This window comes from Corvus moneduloides, chromosome 2, assembly GCF_009650955.1.
Source record: "Corvus moneduloides isolate bCorMon1 chromosome 2, bCorMon1.pri, whole genome shotgun sequence".
Taxonomy (NCBI): domain Eukaryota; kingdom Metazoa; phylum Chordata; class Aves; order Passeriformes; family Corvidae; genus Corvus; species Corvus moneduloides.
In genome coordinates, this window is record NC_045477.1 from 49,576,698 (window position 1) to 49,600,330 (window position 23,633).

Genomic DNA, 23,633 nt, shown 5'->3' on the forward strand with positions numbered 1-23,633 from the left:
AAACTGCGGCAGCCACTCACCGGCTCCACGTGCGGCTTCCGCTTCCGCCCTCGGCCGCCTTCTCGAACAATTCCCGCCAATCGGCGGCGCGGGGCGCGGTGACGTCAGGCGTTCCCATGGCGACCGCGGACGCCGCCAGCCCCGCGAGGGGCGGGGCGGGGCCAGGCGGGCAGGGGCGGGGCCGCGCGGAGGAGGCGGTGGGGGCCGGGAAAGGCGGAGGCTCCTGCTGCCTGGAATGTGCGGGAGAACGGGAGATGAGCGGCTCTCCGCGGCAATGCCCCTACCTTAATACACTGGGAAACATCTCTAGGGCCGATTGTCACGTTGTTGTAAGTGTCTCCCCTCTGTGCTGCCAGACTAAATATGTTAATTCTACAGATCACTTGTTCTCTGCAGAGGGCTTTTGTCTCAGGGTGCCACAACCCACTATATCATATATGTCCTATTGCCTCCTAGCTGTCTAGCTCTAGCTTTTTGTGCAGGACCCCATCCCTGCTAGAAGAAGCCTTAACCTTCTGCATTCCGTATGGAGGTATGGTGGGTTCACAGATCCTGATTTCAGTTGCCAGCGGTACATCCATCACAGAATCGATTAGGTTGACCTAAAGGGACCTTTGAGATAATTGAATCCAACCATGACCAAGGCATGAAAACCAGACCATGGCACTGAGTGCCACATCTACTCTTTGCTTAAACACCTCCAAGCACAGTGACTCTACCACCTCCCTGTGGCTCCCACCAGCCCATTCCAGTATCTAATCACCCTTTCTGTGAAGAACTTTCTCCTAATGTCCAGCCTCATACTCCCCCTGGCACAGCTTAAGACTGTGTCCTCTCTGCGTGTTAGATGCTGCCTTTCAGGTCCTGGCTGTTACAAAGGGCAGGGAGAGGCGATTGCATTCAGTGTCCTGAGTGTCCTTGCATGGAAGAGACAAGATATTTCCACCCCCACCTCCCACCCCCCGCCCCCCTTTCTAGGTACTGTGGTTCAGCAATTTCTGATAAAGCTTTGCCTCAGAGTTGAGTAACATTCAGCTCGCGGGATCTCGACCCCTCATGAGGGTGCATGGGGAGGATTTGTTCTCCTGAAATAGTGCTTGCCTGTTCCAGAGGAGACACAGAGCTGAAAAATTCATGAGACCAGTGTCACTAGCTAAGGATGCAGCTTCTAACTTCAGAATGAGCTGATAGGTTGGCCTGATAGATGTGTGTGTGTGAGTTGATGAGGTTTCGTGTCCTTACTTGACATGGTAAATATTCATGATAATGTATTTCCAGTTTTGAATGAGGAGACAGACTTCATCAAAGTATTTAGCTGCTTAAATATCCTGATAAAGAAATGCTTAAAGTACTTAAGCAGCCTTCATGAGCATCCAAAGTCCTTGCATCCTGGATAATACTTGTCTAGAACTTGAAGGTGAAAAACCAGTCTTTTCATTTATCGGTTCACCGGTATGTCAGCTGTCACCTTATCTGACAAGAAGTGGGGTACCTAGTATTTTCAGTGGTTGTTTAGAAAGTCCTGTTGTGGCAAATTACAGACACAGAGCATACCTGGTGGTTTAAGTGTTGCCATAGATAATAAAAGTAGATACCAAACATTCTTTCTGCTTTTTCTCTTTTGTTATACATTGTTTATCCTTGAATAGAAAAAGAAGAAAACTTGACTGTTTGCCCAGATTTGCAGCTGTTCTCTAAAGGGAGAAAAAGCTCAGCAGTGAATTTGGAAGTTACTCTGCTGGCATCATCTCTGATGGTGCAGTGCAGTGGTTGAGTTATGGCTTCAATGAAGTGGAATCCCAGTATAGGAATAAAGTTTTTTTTTACTCAGCCTAGAGCAGAAGCACATATTGGTAGCGACTTGCTGTCTGTGAGGTGAGTTCCCACTATGGAGCTCTAAATGGTATTGGGGAGGAGTAGAGGGAAGACAAGAACTGCTGAGGGAGGTAATATTGGTAAGGTGCTTGCTAGAGATGGTTCCTGAGTCTGGGCCTGGGGCAGCTGATGCAGTGGTGTGGGCCATTCTGAAAGGATGCAAGCTGCCAGCAAATCTGGAGGCTGGAAACCCTGTGACTGTGGGCACAGCGTGCTGCCACCAGGAAGTGCTTAGTGAAGGGACAAGTTTGAATGTTATGATGTGAATAAGAACCCCCTGCTTTTCATCACAGATGAGAACCAAGAAATACAAGATCAAAGAGGCATCAAGAAATCATACAGCATTGGCTGGCTAAGGTTAACACACTGATGAGGCTTAGCAGTGAGAACACTTGCATCTGTCTGTCTAATCTGATGCTCTGGATAAAGCCAGCAGGATTGGAATCATTAAAACCATGATTTACCAAGGGCTGCAGAAATGAGATGATAAACTTTATTTTAAAAGTCTAGAAGAAGATTCTGAAAACTCTTGGTTCTTTCTTCCAGCAATGTGAAGACTTGCGTGTCTCTTCCTTCTAAACTAGAGATAGGAAGGGTTACATATTGACTGTCAATCTTCTTGTAGGGGCGTGTGGGAAAACATTGTAACCTCTGCTGGTGTTCATTAGTGTTGGAAAGCTTGTGAGTTTAGGAACTGAGGTTAACCAGTGTGCTGCCCTTCTTTTTGGGTGTCACATCAGCCTTTACTGGATGTCCAGGTGGACAGACATGCTGGCCTGAAGTGAAATTTCTGTTAATGTTCTCCTTGGTCAAATAGTCTGTGATCTTAATGCTGCTGGGAAGAAAAGAGGAGAGTTCTGCTATTCCTGCTTTCTCATTGTTCAGTGGGATACTGGATTCTTACACATGGATGCTCTATTTTAACCTTTGTGGTTTTGCAATGCACCAACTATTGTAGCTGGTTACCAGAATATAACAACTGACCCATGTTTTTCAAATTTTTAAGGTTGTCTTGCACAGTTAGGATATATGTTTACCCAAATATTCTCTCTACTTCAGTGTTTAACTTATGATGAATGAAGAGAGAGTTTGGCAACAAAATGTATCTCAGGTGGATTTTTCTTTACTCCTCAGTATGAGTAGGGAGTTTAGCTCTGTAAGTGCTCTCACTGTGACTGTTAAGGGCTTCTGTAAACATGCCCAGATTCTGACCTGGAGAAAAGAACAGTCTGACTTTCATCAGTGCAAGCAGTGCTTTAAAATGGTAGTTGATCAGGCCTTTAAAAATTATTTTCATATTTGATACTGTGGCCTCTACCAGAACATTAATAAAGGTGTTCAGAAACTGAATTTGACATGGGAACAGGAGTTATCTCGTGTTAAACCAGTACTAATATTGGTAAACTGCCATGGGGTGGAGAGATAGAATGACATTAGTGTCTATACAGGGAATGTTACCGTTATAAAACATGACCTCAGTCAACTAGAGGATGGGCTAATGTCCCTGTGGAAGGCCAGGCGTCACAGGGCTAATGTCCCTGTGGAAGGCCAAGCGTCACAGAAAATAACATAGCAATCAATTGAGCTTGAAATTTCTGCTGTGTTGCCAGAGGTCCAAACAGATCTGCAGGAGCTCTGCTGGGACAGTAGAGGCAGCATTCTTTGTACATAATCTTAATATTTTATTTGAAACAGAAAACAGGAAAACCCACCCCAGTATAGGCAGGCAACATCTAAACATTGCATTCCAAGTAAATATGTCTCTATCATTTATCTGGGGACTTTATATATGTTCTCACTTTCCATTTGGGGGTTGAGCTGCATTCCAGCCCATGCTATTGTTCTAATCTGTTTGGAAGTTGCCTGTGCCAGCTTTACTGCAGCTGCCCTTCTGTAAATGTGAGCAGCTGGCTCTTAATGATAGCACATGCTGGTCAATCTAAGCTTCTGCAATGTTTCTGTCTCTGTCTCTCATCATTTGAGAAGGTCTTTAATGCAACCTAATGAGATTAGACTTCATTTGTTCTTGGGTTCTCAGCTAAGGTTTAAATGGTAAAGAGCACTTCAGGTCATTGCTTAGTCCAAAGAAAGACTGACATTCCTATCAAGCTGTGGTTCTCCGGAAATATGAGTTAGTTCACTAGACAGCTCCAGTAGTCTCACCCTTGTGGTACAATCCTGTAGTTCAGCTCTTGCTTTACACTGATTTTCATACCACTATTTTACCACTGTATGATATTTACTTTAATGTCTATAAACATTTTGTAAATCAAGCGAAAAATAGGATTGTGTCAAGGAAAATAATGTGAGTTGCCAGAAGTCTATCCGACTATGTGAGACAACAGCTAACACATCATGCTTGTATTTTCACTTAAAATTTTTTTTGGTCTCTTCTGTATGGGAAATGTTAGTGATAATTTCTACAGTATTATCTTTGCTAATACCTCCATCCACATTCTTGTCCTGGAGAAAGAGAGGAAAATTGAAGAGGATAAGTCGCCAATGAGGTAGTGTAAGCAGCCTGAAGCGTAGCAATCAATGAGCACTGCTTTCTGAATGTTTGAAATCTGAGCTGAGCTGTTCAGAGCATCCCTACTGTGGGGAATATCCACTTTGTACAAAATGCACAGGCTCTTTGGTAAGGCAGATAAACTTCTCTTGATAGATTTTTGCATGCTTCCTGATAAAAGCCTCAGCACCTGGCAAATTCTAATGAGGCTCTTTGCAGCTCTGGCCATGGATCACCATACTTGAACACACACCATAGCAAATCCAAATCCCAGAGTAACCAACAGGGTAATGCTTTATCCTCCTGACACTCTGAATAAGACTCTTAACCCCAAAAAACTTTTTTTAATCTGCATACAAGGATGTCCTTTTCCTGTGAGTTTTTTTCATTTTTATGCCTATTAATATATCTGTGTGCTTATAAAACATGAGTTAAAATGGAGAAGACTTTATTTTTGATGTTAACATGAATTCCTCAAAACCTGTAGCTGTGAATGTTTGCTTTGATGGCTGGGAAACTACCAATAGTGTCTGATGTTGATAAAGCATTATTTGTATTTAGAAAAGCGCAAATTAAGACTGAAACAATGCAAAGGTGGAGAAGGTAAGTTAAAAGTTACAGTGCCAAGGTTATTGTGAACTTCTTCGTTCTATTCCCTTGGAGGTACAGATGTTTTAATCCACTCACTTAAACAACTGGATTGTCCTACTGGAAAATGTTGAGATTTTAGGAAAAAAAACATTTACACTTTATTTACTTTGTATTTAATAAACTTAGCACAGGAAGGCAAGTGTCCCATAAATGCTTTAAGATCCAAAATTATGGAGCTTAGGAACATTCAAATAGTACTAAACCTGGAGTGTTCATGAATGTCAAATACTTTAACGTGAGTGATTATATGTTTATAATTCCCTCATAACCTCTTCTCCTGTTGCTTAGACACAAGATGTGTTTTAAACAAGAAAATCAGACAATATGATTATGGTGCAAAACAAAATTAATATAGATGACCAGCTGCACATCACTAATTGGAAGAAGCAGAGAGTTGGATGGTTTTTAAGTAAATATGGAACTAGATTGTATAAACTCTCCGATGCCTAAGTGCAATTAATAAAATAAAAGTACTTCTAAAATCAGAAGGATTGCAAAGCCTCCTTAGGCAGTCTGGATTAAAAAAAAAAAAATCAGTGAGGTTTTGACTGGTTCTTGTATATGAAATGAAAGGAACTGAAAGTTATTTTTAAGTAGAGAAATGAAAATGGATGAAAATGAAAATAAGGGGTGAGGGGAATGGAAATAAATAAGGTAAGTTATTACTACTTGATCTGATGGCAAACCATCTGGCAATATGCTGCCAAATCATTATGTATCATTTATATGACTCAGTGCTAATTAGATGTGCACGGATTATGCAGACTTCTTGTGCTTTCAACATTGGCAGAATGTTTTAAAAATATCACTTACATTATTAGTATGACATGTCCTTGTTATGAATTTCTGACAGTAATCCAAGCCATTTTTTCACTAGAAAGTATCCAAAGCACTTCAAAGACTGTTCAGATTTTTACTTTTTAAAAAAGAAACGAAACAAAAAAACCCTAGTATAACACCAGGATCTTCTGTCCAGACACTAAGAAATTAATTTATTTTTCTTTTCCAGTAACTTTCAGAAAATCTACTGACTGAGCAGATAGGCCTGGACAGCATGAAAAGATAACTAACTACATAAATATATACACACTTCAGATTATAGTAAACATGCTTTGAAAGACCGTGTAATAAAGAGTCTTTTAAAAGCGTGTGTGCATTGCTCCATGTCTATACATACACAAATCAAACACTTTTCTCTTTTTTTCTAGGATTTCCCCACTTTCATTCACATGACATCAACAATTTCCACAAATGGGGGACTATAAAATTTTCCTTTGTTTATAGTACCTCTATAGCTATACTTAGAGCATATTAACTGTTATATGTCTACCTTAAACATGCTACAACATAAATCTGTTAATAAAATGTATTCTGAGAGTTGAAAACTTCAAACTGCTTTCATATGAAAGCTATAAACATCTGTTGGATGGAAGGTGAAATACTGAGAGTTAAAGATCAACAGGGTGAGTGATTAATGGGTGAAATTTCTTCCTTTTCAAGGAATGTCTCAAAGGTGGTGCATCCAAAACCACAGGTTTTGGTGTGGCTTTTTTTGTTTGGTTGTTTTTATTGGGGTTTTTTTTGTTTGTTTTTTTGTTGTTGTTGTTGTTTTGTTTTGTTTCATTTTGTTTTGTTTTAAGAAAAAAAAATAAATATGCTTGACTAAGAAATATTATGTGTTTTCTGAAAATTAAAGGCCTCTGAAGGGAGCTTGTTTACTTGTCAGTTATGAATACAGTGAAAATAAGGCAGCACAAATCCATAGTTGCATAAGCAACTAGCAAGTGCATAGAAAGAAGTAATATTTGAAAAAAATATCAGAACGTTCTAATACAGGGATATAGATCTTAACACAAAAATACTTTTTGTGATGTGACTACTATTGTAAATATGCATGACTTGCCTCATGTAGTTTTGTATTTACATTTAAAGATTATTTTAAAGAGTTGAAGATAGCTCAAAGAGTTGGCAGAATGCTCTATAGCACAGGACACATGATCTGCAAAGTGGTATAAATAAACATTTACATTTACTTATAGACTTAGAATTACACAAGAAAGAGATACGCTCATTAGAGCATTTTTTTATTTCAGATGCAGTCACACAATACTCCTCTAGTAGGGGGATGAGGGCAAAATTCCAAACAAAAGTGAGATGTGCACTTTTAACAGTAATTGTCATTAATGATCTCCTGCTAAAGTTTTCCAATATTATATACTCTTTATTTATAGTTTCAGGTGCCTTTCTAAAAAGTTACTGTCTTTGAACACAGGCTGGATTAATCCGTTTATCAAAACTGGATTATTGTGCACAAATTTCCATTTTAGTAGTATAATAGTAAAGTTCCTGCACTGCTTGAAACATGCTGAAGAATGATCCCTGTGAGAGGCCCCAACCTAGTGGGCTCAAAAAGTGAGAAACTAAAATAACAAGGACCTTAGGAAAATGTTGGTAGAAGTGTTTTGACAGCTTGAATGGATTTACCTGGCCTATGCTAATATTCATTTTACAGAGAATTCAAGTTGAAATTAAAGAAATATTTGCCTGCTTAGAAATTTACCACATCTGTTAATCTTATGCCTGAGCCAAGCTTTCGCATACAGTTATGATTACTAATAACATTACGCACAGTTTGTTGAGTTTGGGTTTGGGGTTTTTTTGCTCTTGGATCAATAAAGAAAAACAAATTTATGTATAACTTCTGGACATTGGGTGGCACCATTGCCTCACATAAGCCATATAGCTGCCTTCTAGCTTAAGTTTCACAATGTTGGCTCTGCTCCTTTTTCCTTTAGCATAACTATATAAGGCAAGCCAGAATGCAGAATTAGTTGCCTTCTTTCTTCTCTCTCTCTTTTTTTTCTTTTTTTAGTTTGATTTTAAGTAGTCATCTTGCTTTAAATAGTAATGGATTTTTAACCAAGAACTGATGTTGCTCAGTTGAGGGAAGCGGTGTTTTGATTTCAAGTGTTGAAATGGAAAGATGCTCGGTACAGCCAAACTGCTTTCATGTGCATGTGCGCCAGCCAGCCTGTGATGAAGCTGTACACTAATGCAAAAAGCAGGAATAGCACCTGTGTGTTTTATTGTCTTTAATAAAATTCAGTTTAAAACAATGTTTTAATTAAGAGCTGATTTGTGTCCACAGCAGGGCTGATATATCAGATACCAATATGTGTTTCTGTATGGTCAAGATTCCTCTAGGTTTACTTTTAAGATGTATTTAGGTCTTTTTAATTGGACCTTGATCTCCTTCCTGGCAGATACAAAAACTTTGTCCCAAATCAGGAGACTGGTATAAAAACATACAAAAAAAATACCTTTCCTTACACTGGTATGATTTTTTTTTCCCCAGGGTTTATTAAATTTATTGTACAGAGCAAAGTACTCAGTAGATAACTAATAGTATTTTGTCTCCATATTAATTAAACTGTCAGAGACTGCATTTTGAAAATGGTCTGAGGAGTTACACAGTGGTTACTACTGTGGAAGTGAATGAGACAGTAAAAAGAAATGCAGAATTTCCATTAATTTTTACTTTATGTCTGTATTTGGGGCAAAAGTGCAGAATTAAGCTTTGATGTTGTTTCATACAGTCTTATGGAAGAGCTCTGTCAGTTATGTAGATCAGCATCAGTACTAACTTACTTGGGGGAAGGCATTCTGATGAAAGCTGTAAGAATAATAGTGATTTTTTAAAAAAAATTTGGATTAAAGAAACCCCAACCCTGTTTCCATATACATTGGCTGGTCAACCTAAAGATAGAAGTTTAGCATAAATAGAAATCTGCATAAAGGTGTTTCTGAGTCTTTGAAAATGTTGCCAGCCAGTTGCAGTTTCAGAAACAATATCAAATAATGTATCAGTAGTATCTGCTATAAAGAATTTACGAACCTGCTGCTTGTCAAAGTTTCCACTGTTAAGCCTTGTAAAGAATGTGCTCACTAGAACCTGAGCCAACTGCACAATTAAAGAGCAGATCATTAAAATACATTTCTTGGATTATCTCTTTGTAATGTGTGATCTGAGCAGCTCTGTATGTTTGTATTCCTCTAGAACTGATCGCAGTGCAGTTCTTTAAGTTCAAGACCTTTCATTCTTATTTTAGAGCCTCACAAATAAACTTGCAGAAACAGATAACTTTGTTTCAGAGCTGAAAAGTGAGACAGAAACCTTAAATATACACTATGAGAATGGGTGAGGACCGGTGATCTAACATTGGAAGCATTCTAATTTTTTATTCTTTTTAGTGGGAACAGAAATTGAAGAGAAACATGAGACTATGTCTCAAGTACTGAAAAACTGTGTAAGGACTTTCTCTAGGTCCACTAAGGATATGATGAGAAATAATGTCCAAAAATTAAAAGAAGGAAGTACCCTTTGGCTACAACAAGGTTTGAAGCTCAGTGTCAGCCAGGAACAGGGAGCCAATGTCTTGCACAACTGAAAGATACTTTTGATTTCTGGTGTCTCCCTGGTTTGAGAGGTGGCTTGTTTCCTGCTGTGAGCAGATATGAAACAACCTCTTAAATTTCTTTCTAATTCCTCTTCAATTCCACCACATGATTTTAACATTGTACATTGTGTAGTAGATAAATCTGCTGGAAACAATAATTTGTCTTTCAAACTTACTATTCAGACCACAATCTGTTACAGTTAATTCACTGCCAAATAAAGGTGATGATAAGATCAGATTGTCGTGGGTTTAGAAGAGATTGTTACCAACTGTTGTGGGTTGACCCTGGCCAACAGCTGAGTGCCCCCACAGCTACTTCCTCACTCTTCCTCCTCCTCCAGTATGACAGCACATAAAAGGAGAGCAAAAGTTGTGGGTTGAGATAAAGAGACTTTAATAAATGAAGGAAAAAGAAGGGGAAAGACCCAAGGGATGCCAAGGCAGCTGTTCACCACCCCTTAGTGCAGTGCCTAGCCATGCTCCAGGCCTCTACCTCAGAGGTCACACACCCTCACGCCTTCTTCTAACCCAGCTTCTGTTGGGTAGCAGAACTTTATATGATATGGAATTTGCCCTTGGACAGTTTGGGTCCTCTCACAACTTCCTGCTCAACTTGGGGGGAAGGATAGTATGATATGGGCTCTTATGAAGGAAGTTAACTCCATCCTGGCCATACCCAGTACACCAAGTTTTTTACAGCTTTTTAGGTAAAATTCAGCAAACTAGTTGTTTTCCATGCTGTCTACACAAAGCTTGTTATTGAGATTCACTGTGCATGTCATGGTTATTTTCTTAGGATTGGTTGTGTTTTCCGTAGAGCTACGTAAGAAGTTGGTACTGCTGTTATGCCCAGTGTGCCCTACTGCTTGGCCACAAAACAGTTTTTCCAGACTCTTAACTGAGTGGTTTTAATTTAGAACTGTGTGTTTTGAGGGTTTGGGCAATGTTGTCCTGTATGATGTCACCATCAAACTCTTAACTTCTGTTGACTTTTGTAGTTTCCCTGTGTCACGTTTACTTGATGTTGTTGTATTTGAATGGTTCTGTACCACCTGTGGCATCCTGCGGTTTTTTGATCCAGTCCTATTTGACTGTCCATATCAAAAGCAGAATGAAATAGTCCTAAGGGAGCAATTGCTGGTGGACATGATCTAAAACTGCTTTGAGGCTAATACAGGCTGCGATGAGTGCAGTTGCTCTGAAGTGACACCGGGCTGTAAAGGCTCCTAAGGGCCACTTCATAACTGAAAATTTCTGGAATGAGGGGTGCTCGGGTTCCTCCTGTCAGTTTTGATCAATGAGCTCCTCATCTGGTTAACTACTCCAGCCCTCGTTTCCCCTTATGCCACTCAGAAGGACAAGGCAGATATCCACCTTTGAGTGGAGACGATCAGGATGCAGAAGTCCTTTTCAGGCAATTAAATCTATTTTTATTACATAGAAGATACTTCTTGTGGCTTTGTTCATATCAAAGGATGGTTTTTAGGTGACTTATTCATAAGCAAGGATGGTTGGCAAGCTCAGAATTGAATCATTTTACCTCTAATAATGACTGATATAATGACTTTAAACTGCTGTTTTGCCGAAGTGGGAGGCCCCAACAGGCAGCAAATACCAACTTCTGTGCTTGGAGTGAGTTTACATATCCAAAATTGACTGATTTTGTCTGTAGGCATGTGTCAGGTAGGCGTCATGTCTTTTTCTATTCTTCTCCCTACCATCTCAGAATAAGAAAGTAATTAAGCTGGGAAAGGCCTTTTGAGGTCATCTGGTCCAACACCCAGCTCAAAGTTACTTCTGAAGCTGCACAGTTTTCCAACTCTGCTTGTTCAACAGCATGATTATTGTGCACACCTGAGCTGGTTCAAAAGAAAACTGCTTCAACTGAAGAAACTAGCTGTTATGTGCCTGCCACTGCTTAGAGTGTTTGCATCTAAGTACACAGCCCCTGTGCTTCTTGAGATTATTGGCATAAAAAGCTGTAAGACAGACATACGCCGAAGTCTTTGGTGCCACCATCTTATAGGATGGATTTTTCCAGGGTCTAAAGCCTCGTTAAGATGTTTCATGCTGTCTGAGCATCTCTGGATATTACTGTGACTACTTGTCTCTTCCACGCTCAGGAATTCTTTTTTTTTTTTTTTTTTTGGCTGCCAAATTGGGATGTCATAACAACATTTAAGTTGGTTTCTGAACTGTCATGCTTTACAGTGCAGCTGTAATAAGGCAAAACAAAATATATGGAAGCTATTTGTGAGACATGGGAGATCCTGAGGCACAAATCCCAGGAGATGATGCAGGTTAATCAATACTTGAGTGATCATGATATTTATAGCTCATCAAACCAGCAGAAATGTTAGAGACAAATTCATAGGACATTATTTGACCATGCACTTCAGCGGTCCTTGAACAGTCTGCCTCATTTTTTTCCCTGCCACTATGACTTAGTACACAGTTGAGAAAGGTAGGTGATTTTTTATACCACTGTTTCTTTTCTTGTATGAATTAGAAGCTGGGGTAAGTAGTTAATGCTGCCACTAATCTTTTTAAAACAAACAGAAGTATTTTGTTCATACATGATTTTGCTCAGTTAAATCCCTTATTGTTTATCTATACTTTGACTTTCGGTTGACAAGGTAATATTTTCACTAATTTATTAAAAGACAGTAGCAGGTCGTTTAGGACTAATGTTTTGTATTTTTAAATAGCTACATTTCAGCAGGGAAAATATAAAGAGCTCAGTGCTTGGTAGAGGTAGTTGTGTGTCAGGTGGAAGCAGCAGGAGACCGAACAGGAGAGAGCAGCAAGTCTGACAGTTCTTTAGGCAAGCTGTTCATTCGACCAAGGGAGTGGGCAACATGCCCTTGGTGTATAATAAAGACTGAAAATCTTCAGTCCTCTACATCTGCCTATAGAAGTTTCTCCTTGACTGTGTGCAGTACAGTAGACAGGAGCATCTCACAATCTCATCACTTGAAATCTGGGGACCTGTGTCAAGTTCCACAGCTTGATAGATCTTCTGTTTCTTATCTGTAGTTCAAAGATGTTGAAATTCCTGTGTCCTGCTCCCTTCCCTGAGCGTATATATTCTGCCTCTTGGACAATCCAGAAGATATGCTGCAGAAGGTATTTTCACTGTTTCTCTGCCAGAAGACACAGGAGCTGACTGGCAGAGACAGTTAAGCACTCATTACTGTCCCATAGGAAAGGAATTGTCTTTGATCCATCTTTACAATCTTATAAGAATCTGTGACTGATTACTTCATGTCCAGTGTTTTTCCAGGTCCTTTCTAGAGAGTGTGTAATCTAGTAACAGCAGTCTCGATCATGAAAAATTGCTTGGTTGAACTCTATTCCCGGGACACCTTGCTACAGCCACACACCAGTTCTCTATACAGCTTTGATTGAAGGCTGTAAGATTTAGCTTAAATGGAGTCCTCAAATTTTAATTAAGAGCCACTACTTCCCAGGTTAACCCAAGAAGAAGAGAGACTAAACTCAGACTACACTGTGGGCTGGCACAGGGGTTGAGTGGAGCGCTGAATTCCCACAGTGTTCTGGTTGTCAGGTTTACAGCATGCACATGCTGATACTGCAACGTTATCAGTTCTCCTGGGCAAGATGGGGCAAGTCCTAGGCCAAGTGTCACTGACTGAGTCATGTCTAGAGTATGGGGGGCTTTCCCTCCTACTGCAGGTTTCTCCCAGGGAGAGCTGTTTAGAGTGGTCCAAAGGGGACAAGGGAGTGTAGTTTAGATCTGAGCGCTGCAGAGTATCAGAACTCCCATGTTCAAGGTCACTGCCTAGTGTTTGACAAATGTAGGTGTATTCCCAGGGTATCAGTATCTTAGGGTGTATAATAATGGACTGGAACTGTCATTGAAATACTGCCTTGAGTAGCTGAAAGCTGAGAAATTGTTCCCAAATGCATGTTGTGATTCAAAAAGTAATTGTGTGATTCTGAACTCATTTGGATTGGTTTTGCTCATTTCTGCAGGATTAGTCTTCGCTTAAAGTTATGCCGCTCCTTACGCAACTTCCTGAGTAGGACAGAGAGGTCCAACTGCAGAAGCCTGAGGAAGAGCTGGAACAGAACTCAACTGATGTGACTTGTAGGCCTCTCTCTGACAGAAAGGTCTTTCCACCCCAGCTATTGAAAGAAACTAAGAAAACTCTGTCATCCCTGGATTAAACATTTCTCATATGTCTAAAAGAACAAAGTAGTTGCAGTCAAGTTCTCTAACTCAGTAATTGCTGTTGTGTCTGGTTCATAATTTCTCTGTTTTCCCATATTACAATCCTTCTATAGAAAGAGATGACAAAGCCACCAGGGTATCCAGAGGCACTGCTGCAGTGCCTGCAAAAAGAGCAAACTGCCTTTGAATCACAAGCCAGCCTTTGCATTTGGTATTCGTAACTTTACAGATATATATCTCTGACAGTATTTACTTGTATTTGCAGTCCCCCCTTTTTAGTCTCAGAGGTGGGACATCAAAAGTGCTACATTTGTATTATTTAGGAATCTAAAATACATGTAATACTATAAAGAAAGGAAGCTTGGTGGTCTTCTAAACCTCTGTGTTCCTTAATAGAATGTTCATTATTTTCAACCTTCCTGAGATGGAAATTCTCAGTGGGGTAGTTATTATAACAAACAAACACAATCTGAGTGTGTAAGTAGAGTAGAATTCAAGAAAAAGGGTTATTTCCTACTTCCTCCTCACAGCCCTAAATATAAGATTTAAAACCCTTAAGTGTTATTTTTCTTAACAGTTGGAGAACACCAGGTTCATGGTAGAGTTCCATATTTCTTGGGGGTTGTTACAATGGAATTTCTCTTATTTGTGACAAGGCAAAACACTTATTACATCTCAGAAAAAGGCTGAGGGTTTTTTTCCTTACAGACTTGGTGCATGGGGAAACATTGGAACATGGGTATATCTTAACCACTTTGAAAGTGAAAAGTCTTATGTTTATCCCAGATGTTGTGGGCATGATCCTTGTGATGTGAATACTTAAAGAAACCAGCATAAAACAGAAATGGAAGAAAGGGTGGGAAATGCTGCTGAAACTTACAAGGAAAACCAAGCAAATGCAGATACACATGTTAAGCAAAAGGTTTCATATCTTTTGTATTGTTATAGTCCTAGAAATGGAAGGATAACTTTTTACTTCTCTCTTTTTTCTCCAGTAATGATGAACATGCACATAAAACCAGACAGAGAAATAGTATGTAAGTTTCTACTTAGTTGGCATCAGAATTATTATTCTTGAGGCCAGTAACTTATCTAGTGAATCAGAATGTCAGCAACAAGCACTTGTTCTGTAAGGCAAATAACAAGCTGTTGTTGTTCGCACTTGTGCCTCATTTTCCCTTCTCTTGTGATATCAGGGGGTGTGTGTTTAGCAAATACATAAAGCAAGTTGAGTACTCCAAAGAAGTCTAGCTAACATATTTCTATTGTGATATTTTTAAAGTAAAGTGTGAGGTCTACTACTAAGTTACTGTGATATAGATGTGCTTGATGAACTTGCTAAGGGAGTGAGCGTTTATCACTGTGAAAAGGTTTCCATTCATCTTCACAATCACTTCTCTGGAATATTTAAGGTGTCCTATTGAAACCACTTGACCCATCAGGAAGAGAATGCCATAGATCTAAAGGTTGCAGAGTTTTGAAGAAAGATCCAAGCTGGGTCCCATGCTGTTGGCCTTACTGGATTAAAAATAGTTTATGGCTGGCTTGGACACTGCACCATTTGTCTCCAGTGAGGTCAGTGCATACTGAATGGTTGGGTTGCTAGGAGGGGTCTGTGTGAAAAATATTTGAAGAAAAAATGTGTACAAATAGACCTGGCTGGAAACCATGTTTATATGTACCCGGCATGTAAGGAATTGTTACATAGGGCACCATGTGTTACGCTCAAAATCATGTTTAAGGGCAAAGAGGAAGCCCGCCTTATATGTTATACACCAAGAATTTTTTGGTTCTTGCTACTGTAGTTGAAATGTAAAATTCTAGTAATTATTAATACAGATCTAATTGTTACAGAAAAAGAAATAACAGTGCACTGAAAATTTTCTACACACTGCTAGGTTTCTAGTCCTACCACTGCTCACCTTTCTGTGGCTTCCATGGGTCTGAAGGACAGCAGTTTAATTTTGGGGTGTATGGGGGATATTATAGCAAGTTGTCAGCATGTGGACTGCTTCACTACGACAAATCTGACATTCCTGTGGATGGTTTCTTTTTCCTTGCTCCAGGATTCATGTGGGGTCATTTTTTGTTTGCTAACAAGGTTTCAAACTCTTGATCTTTCTTCATTGGTCTGTGGCTCTGTTACATTCAAATTTACTGTCTGTATTGTGACATATATGCATGTGGAATCTACTTTGTCCTCTGTGTTACCCCTAAAACCAATTTTGTGCAGCTCCAGGTCTGCATTTCTTTAGCCGTGGAGTCTCCAGTGTCAAGGCTGTGCTTCAGGTCACATGCCTGTACTCCGTGCTGCACCCCATGTCCCCACTCCTGGTCACACAGGTAGTTAGGAAAGGCAGACTGGAGGTGCCGCGTGCTCTCCTGGGTTTGTGAGAGTTGTTTTAGAGATGAATTAGGTCCCTTGCTCTGGTGGATGATGTTCCTGTTACCCTGCTGGGTAACATTTCACAGAATAATTGAACCAATTAGGTTGGAAAAGACCTCTGAGATCATTGAGTCGAACCCATGACTGAACACTACCATGTCAGCCACACCAGGGCACTGAGTGCCACATCCAGTCTTTCCTTAAGCATCTCCAAGGTCGGTGACTCCACCACCTCCCTGGGCAGCCCGTGCCAATGGACAGCTCAGGAGCGTTAATGGCTTAGGAGAGCTGTGCTTACTGGGATTGCATCGGGCGGGACGCTCACTGCCTGTCCCCGGGAGCGGCGGGCGTCCCGCGATGAGCGCCCGGGAGCGGGGAGCCGCGGCAGCGCGGGGCCGCAGGGCGCTGCCTCTCCCGCTGCCGCCGCCAGAGGGCGCGGCGGCCGCCGAGCGCCTCCCCCTCCCGCCGGCGCTGGCGGCCGGTCCTGCCGGGGAGGAGGGAAGGGGAAGGGAGGAGGAGGAGGAGGGCGGGCAGGCGGCGACGGCGGCACCGCCACCAGCCGGAGGCCGCTCGCCCGTGCTCCTGCGGCAGAGGCGGGCAGCCGGGCGCACCGTGCCCCTCGCTTCCTCCCCGCGCCGTGCGGCTCAGCGGCCCCCGCCAAGATGTCTCGGGAGCTCGGCTGCAGCCGCTGGCTCCTCTTCGCTGCTTGCACCCACCTCGTCTTCCTTCTCCCGCCGCTCCGCGCCCGGGGTGAGTGGCGGGGGCCGGGCCGGGACGCCATGGCGAGGTGAAGGGAGGAGACCCGGGACGCTCGGCCCCTCCGAGGAGGTGATGACAGGGAGGAGGGCACGGAGAGCCGGAGAGCTCGGAGCGGCGCCGGAGCCGCCGCCGCTTCCTGCCCGCTCTGTCCCGCCCCGCGCGGGGAAGCGGGCGGGGGAGCCGAGGTGCCCGTGTTCCCGAAGTTTGTTGGCGATCCGGGCTGGAGCGCGGCCGGGCGGCGCGGGGTCCCTGCGCGGCGCCGGCTGCGGGGGCAGTGTCGGGAGCGCCTCCCGCCCCCGGGGCCGTGTGCGGGGCCAGGGGGTGAGGGCAGGGACAGCCTGCCCCGGGGAAACCGGCCCTGGGATCGGGAACAGCTTCGTGGAACAGCCCGCCGGACCCAGCGCGGAGCACTCGTGCTCGTGTTTGGGCAGCGCCGCACTGACGGGGTGTTCTGCTCAGGGCGGGGGGAAAGGGAGAACCGCCCGGCTGAAATGCCAGCCGAGAGGAAAGACATATACTACTGTGTGTTTAGAGATGTTTTCCATGTGTTTAGTCAGGTGGGAGAAGATTAAAGGAGAAGGATTAGTAGTATGTCAGCGGTTGGGTTGCTACAGGCTCCTGGAGTTGGGAGCTGTTGGCGCGAGTGTAAGAGACAGAAGTAAATGTTTACATCTGTTCTGTTTCTCATTATTTCTATTCCTGAATATTTCTGTCTTTGTCAGCATAGGCTTGTCAGTTTGTTGTGAGCCTTTGGATTTGATTCTCTTTCACTGCTATGGCTTGTGCATCAAAATCATGCAGGGGAAAACTGGTACTAATAAATCACGTTTTCTGCAAAGTAAAACGGTGATATTTTGGTTTTTCTTCTGCTAAACACTTTTCCTTTCACTGACACAGCTTGGTTTTGGAGCAGTCCTGATCTGTACAGCTCTTCCTAAAGCTGCATTTCATTCTTTCTGAGATGAGTAGTTTTGCTCCAGTAAGGTACTATATAGCGCTTGTAACCTCAAACAGATTGTAATCACAGTCAGAGAATAGCAGCTTCAGTTTTTTCCCCTATATGTGTTTATTGTATATACATGCATACATACATACATGCAGGTAGAAAGCAGAAGTGGAAACACTTGTATTCTTGTTTAGTAGGTCTCAATTCATGCTTGTATGGAATTTATTCACCAGAAGCTTCCTGCAGTATCATGGTTTTCTTTTGGTTTTTTAATACCTTTTTATGTTACAGAAGTCATCCTTTCCCAAATAACCCATGCTTTTGAGATGGCCTGGATAGGGAGTTCGCAAAACAATCAGCTTTGTTCTTGGAAAACAGAAATAATTTGGTTTGCTTTCCAGAGAAGCAAACAGCTTGTCTGTCAGTAGTTAAGTAATTTCATAAATTCCAGCTTGCAGGTGGCAGCTTACAGAATGCGAAAATGTGTTCAGATGATTTTGTATGGTGTAACTTCTAGGCAATCAGAAGGGATCATGATGATGCTTTTTCTTCTACTGTTTTTCTTTGCTTGCCTCTTATAAAGATACTGGTGTTCACAGCACTCATTTAGACATTTCACTGATTCAAAGTGGTGATTTCAGCTGCCTTCGTCCCATATGTGCCATTTGTGTAAAGAAATATAAGTAGTTGCTTTTATTTTATGAAAAGCTTCAGATGCTGTAAATTTGCTTGCATCACCCTCTCCTCTTCCTCCTTCCCCTGCTCTCTCCCTATTTTGTGTTGATGAATCTGTAATTCATTCTTATCTGGCTAAACCAGAGTCTTTGATGCTGATAGGGTGGCAACAATGAAGAAATATTATAAAAGCTTGCATATAAATACATGAAACTAATTTATAGTGCTCACAGGCTGTCTCATCATGGAAGATGCCATCTCTTTGACTGACAGCATCAATGCAAATTTTCTCTGGAATCATGTCAATCCATAGAATCTTATGTTCTTTGAAAACTTGGAAGGGGTAAGAAACCCAACCAAAACAAAAATAGGCCTTTCATTAAATTATTATTAGAAGTACAAAGAAATTCTATTTTAAATGTTTTCTCTACGGTGTACAACATAATCACTAGCTGTCATTATTTGAAGTGGTTATTGTTAGTCATAGTTTTGCCATATATTAAGTCATAGAATTGTTACTTTTTTGTAGCTCATTTAAACTGACCCACAGCTCAGTGAGGTAGTTGGAACAACTCTGGGGTCAGTCAACCTTGAATCAGACTCTAAAAGAGGAGTATAACAGAAGTGTTGCTTTTCTGTCTCAGGTGAATTAGTCTGTGAAAGCAAAGAGTTAAGTCCTCAGTTTTTAACATCATTTGCACTTCAAGGACATGTAATTGTAAACGTTTGGAAGGTGTTTATGCTTGAAAGGTTATTACTGAGGAAAGGATTACGTTTACATATAAAATGTGATATTATATAATTGTATATATTTATCCAGTTTACTGTATTTTAATGCTGCAGTGTTTACATCCATTTTTTCTATCCTGCACATATTCCTGCAGTTCGGTTGCTGAACAATGAAAATAATTACTGGGTTTTATTTTCTAGCGTTATAATCAAGTCTATTTACTTACCAAAATTTTAATGGAAATAATGGAATACTTGACAAAAATAATAGGAATTGGAGGAATTTAATTGAATAGGAATTCTCATATTTCATGTCCAGGTTTTAAAAGGATCCAAAAACGTTGTCTAGCTTTTCCAGTGGATTTTAGTTCTGCTCTCAAAAGACATAAAGATAAGATTGATGATAATACAGAACTTTAAAGTCTTTCTAAAATTTCTTTCCTTTTCTTATCCTCAGTTCTTGGCCATTTAGCAAAAGGAGGGTAGGACTAGCGATTGACATGTTCTGCTTCTGTCTGCTGTGCCAGATGACATGATGTTAATGCACAACGTGTGTTAAAAATCTTCAGAGTACACAATGCATTAAATAATGAAATGACAAATACAAAATTACAGGTTGCATTTAAGATGGTGCCTTGCTGTTTTTTTTAATGCTTTAGGTGGCTTTGTTTATGAGAAACTGTACAGTTAATCACCCTGGTCTTTTGGTTACTGGTACCTACAGGGCTTGAACTTTTACCAGCTAGTAAGTTTCTCCTTGCAATATATTTTCCCTGTGCTCTATGGCAAGTCAGTGGTCCTACTGAGGTATGGTTACATTGTATTAGAAAACACAAAAGGACTAGAGGAAATTCTGGATTTTTCAAAGGTAACTCTAGTTCCAGAGATTGAAATGTGTTTTAGGGAATTATACTGAAAGAAATCTGTTGCAGTTGTCTGAATTAATAATGATGTTCGAGCATGAATAGTTTCTGGTTTAGGATAGTAGCATCTGATAGCTCCTGGACATAGGTCATCCTTCTTTGTGCATGTATGCCTTGCACACAACAAAAAGATGTCCTTCACACACAGAATTTATGGTTTCTGCCTGTGTTGTACAAGTGACCTGGCCATGAGCTGCATCTGGGGTTAGAATATTTCTATCAGTGGTCTACTCCCTGGAACATCTTTTTCAGAAACCCCTTGGAAGTGAACTGCAGGTGAATGAATTAATCTTGGAGATGTCCACTTGTACCAAGGCACTGTATTTTCTACCTACCCTGCAGTCCCTTTGTTGATATGTTGCAGGCCAGCATGTTCTTCTCCTGCTGCCCTTTTCCCAGTAAATCCTTAGAAGAGCATATTTATTTCCATGCTGAGAGATCAGGTTGCTTAGCCAGAACAGCACAGTCTTGGTCACAGTTGATTTCTGAAGACTGCTTTATCAAATTAGATGTGCATAACAGATTTGCTAATCAGGTAGAAGAGTGTTGCTAAGATAAATCCATACAGTCTGTGTGCGTGAAAAGCTTCATTACTGTTGGGTGAAGACTCTTGAGGCTTTTTTGGTGGTGTCTTCAGGGGTCTGTTAGTCTGTTTTGTGAATGGTTCTTTAGTAGTTTAAAAATAGTCTGAACAGTTCTTGTCTTATTAAAATGTATTAGCTGGAAAAAGTCTTCCTGATATATTTAACATAAAAGATACCAAGTCATTCTAATGTGTTTAAATGTTGGAAGAGAAGGGGAAGCTGCCTTTCTGAAATCACAGGGAATAAGAATAATGATATAGCGAGAGACTTTAGCATTCATTGCATGTATTGGTTTGCTGAATAAATTAAATGTGTGAATGTTGAAATTGCACTGTGTGACAGGGTCAGAGCTGGTTGATTTTCAAGGTTCATCTACAATAGTGATCCATCCCCACATGCAGGAGGTCAGGCAAAGATGGCAGGAGGCCCACATGCACAAACAGGAGCTCCTGGCAAAACTCAAACATGAAAAGGAAGCACACAATAGATGGAAATACAGTCAGGTCACCCCAAGAGTAACATGGAGACGCTGTCTGAGAGTGCAGGTATGCCATTAGGAAAGCCAGGGCCCACCTGGAGTTGAATCTGGTGAGGGATTCAACTTGTGAAAGGTAAGAAGGAGAGCTTCTGCAGGTGTATCAGCAAAAGGGAGACTAGGGAAAATAATAATAGGCCTTCTTATGAATGGGGGACAGGGATAGAAAAAAGGACATGAAAGAGGTCAAGGAACTCGGAACCTTCTTTGCCTTGATTGGTATTATTAAGACTCACCTTCAGCAGTCCCAGGCCCCTGAAACTCATGGGAAGGTCTGTAGCAAAGAAGAGTTAATCTTACTGGAGGAGGACTGGTTTAGGGAACATTTAAACAAAATGGACATACAGAAGTCCACAAGACCTGATGGCAAGCACACGCAAGTGCTGGTGGAGTTTGATGATGTCAATGCAAATCTTTATAATCTTTGAAAGGTGGTGGTGACTGGGGGAGATTCCTCAAGGCTAGAAGAATATCACCCTGGTCTTCAAGGAGGGCAAATATAAGTTGGCTGGTGCTACCTCAGTCCCTGGGAAGGTGGTAGAGCAAATAATCCTTGGTATCACTACCAAACAGGAAGGACAAGACAAACATATGAAGGACAAGAGGGTGATTGGGAGAAGTCACTGTGTTCTAATGAACCATCTGACTTGGTGGGCTCGTGGGCTCTGATGAATGGCACGATGGCTCCAGTAGTGTTTAACCTTTCATTAATGACCTGGACAATGGGATGTGCACCCTCAGCAAATTTGCAGAGGATACGAAATGTGCAGGAGGAGTTGATGCACCATCTGGTTGTGCTGCCATTCAGAGGGACCTCAACAGGCTGGAGAAGTGGGCAGACAGGAAACTTGGGAAACAGAGTTCAGTGAAGGGAAATACAAAGTCCAGCCCCTGACCAGGAGGCACCTCATGCAAAATTGCACACGGGGGGCACATTGTCTGGGAAACAGGTTTGCAGAGGACTGGAGAGTCCTGGCGTGCAGCAAACTGATCATGAACCAGCAGTGTGCCATTGTGGCAAAGATGGCCAGAGGCCCCTGAGCTGCAGTGGGAACAGTGTTGGCAGTAGGGCAAGGGAGGTGACCCCTCCTGTCTGCTCAGCACTGGTGAGACACACCTGGGGTGCTGTGTCTAAGTTTGGCCTCTCCAGTACAAGCGAGACATGGACATACTGGAATGAGTTCAGCAAAGGACCATGAAGATTATTAATAGATTGGAACACCTGACAGACAAAAAGAGGCTGAAGGAGCTGGGGCTGTTTAGCCTGGAGAAAAGAAGGTTCAGGGAGGACCTCCAAAGTGTAAATACCTGATGGGGTGCAGTAAAGAAGACAGAGCCAGACTCTGGTTCTTAACAGGACATGAGGCAGTTTACACAATCTGAAATACAGGAAATTCTGTTTGAACATAATTACTTCTTTCTTTGGGGTTTGTTTGTTTGTTTATTTTGTTGTTTGGGTTTTTTTAAATCTAAGAATGATTGAACACTGGAAGAGGTTGCTCAGACAGTTTATGGAGTCTGTTCTAAAAGATAATCAAAACCTGACTAGACAAGGTCCTGAGGACCCAACTCTGGGGGGTTGAACTAAATGACCATTAGGGATCCTTTCCCTCCTCAACAAATCTGTGGTTCTGTAATACCAGGATGAGTAGGTTGTTTAATTAATTCCCTGAAGAGCTTTGTCTGTGCTCTCAAAGATGTAGTGTGAAAAAGGTGATCTGATTATTGTTTGATTTATTTCAAGGATCATGTGTATTAATATTGTATAAAGCTTAGGAGCAGTGTGGCATGGGTTATTGAATGCACTGTGGTGACAGAGGCAGCATCTCTTGTCAATCACAGTTGTCTTAGGTTCCATGGGTCATTCTTCAGGTGCATATTAAAAACTTAAAAATTAGGCTTGTGAATAATCTGAATTTATGAGGTGATACTTCTTCAGGTTAATACTACATAATTAATACATTTCCTGGAATAAGGATGTTTTGTGTTGATCTTGTAATTAGGATCGTGTCAAGAAGAAAGTGTGGATCTGGTTTGTGTGGGGGAAGCTATTCCTTGTCTGAATCTGTAAATACTGTTATTTTGGGAGAAAAGGAGGAAAATGACCTTGAGATTAGCTCAGTTGGTTAGAGCCTGGTGCTCATAACACAGATACAATCCCTGTACTGGCCATTCACTTAAGAGTTGTGGGTCCCTTCCAACTCAGAATATTCTGTGATTCTGATTTATGGGCACCATGAGTCTGCTATGTTAGAATGATGTCTGGATCTAGTGGTGTGATTTGAGATTCAGGTTAAACAGGACCTGAGATACCAACCCCTGCTCATGGACACTTGATGAAATTTGATCTCCAGCTGGAAGAGAATAGGGATGTAGGTATTCAGAGATGAGGCTCCCTAGACCTAGGAC

General features: G+C 41.5%; 1 protein-coding gene and 1 long non-coding RNA gene across 2 annotated transcripts in view; one reads left to right on the forward strand and one right to left on the reverse strand.

Moving 5' to 3' along the window:
* Positions 1 to 745: 745 nt before the first annotated feature.
* LOC116436423 lies at positions 746 to 13,748 on the reverse strand. The gene is made up of 3 exons (XR_004237009.1): positions 13,736 to 13,748; positions 11,689 to 11,695; positions 746 to 836 (listed from the first exon to the last, which is right to left on the reverse strand). It is a non-coding gene; the product is annotated as an uncharacterized LOC116436423 (long non-coding RNA).
* Positions 13,749 to 16,587: 2,839 nt separating this feature from the next.
* B3GLCT (beta 3-glucosyltransferase) overlaps positions 16,588 to 23,633 on the forward strand; it is a 49,761-nt gene continuing 42,715 nt past the window's right edge. The window contains exon 1 of the mRNA XM_032099538.1: positions 16,588 to 16,823. Coding sequence (XP_031955429.1) covers positions 16,736 to 16,823 — 88 coding nt within the window. The 5' untranslated portion in view covers positions 16,588 to 16,735. The remainder of the gene's footprint in view (positions 16,824 to 23,633) is intronic.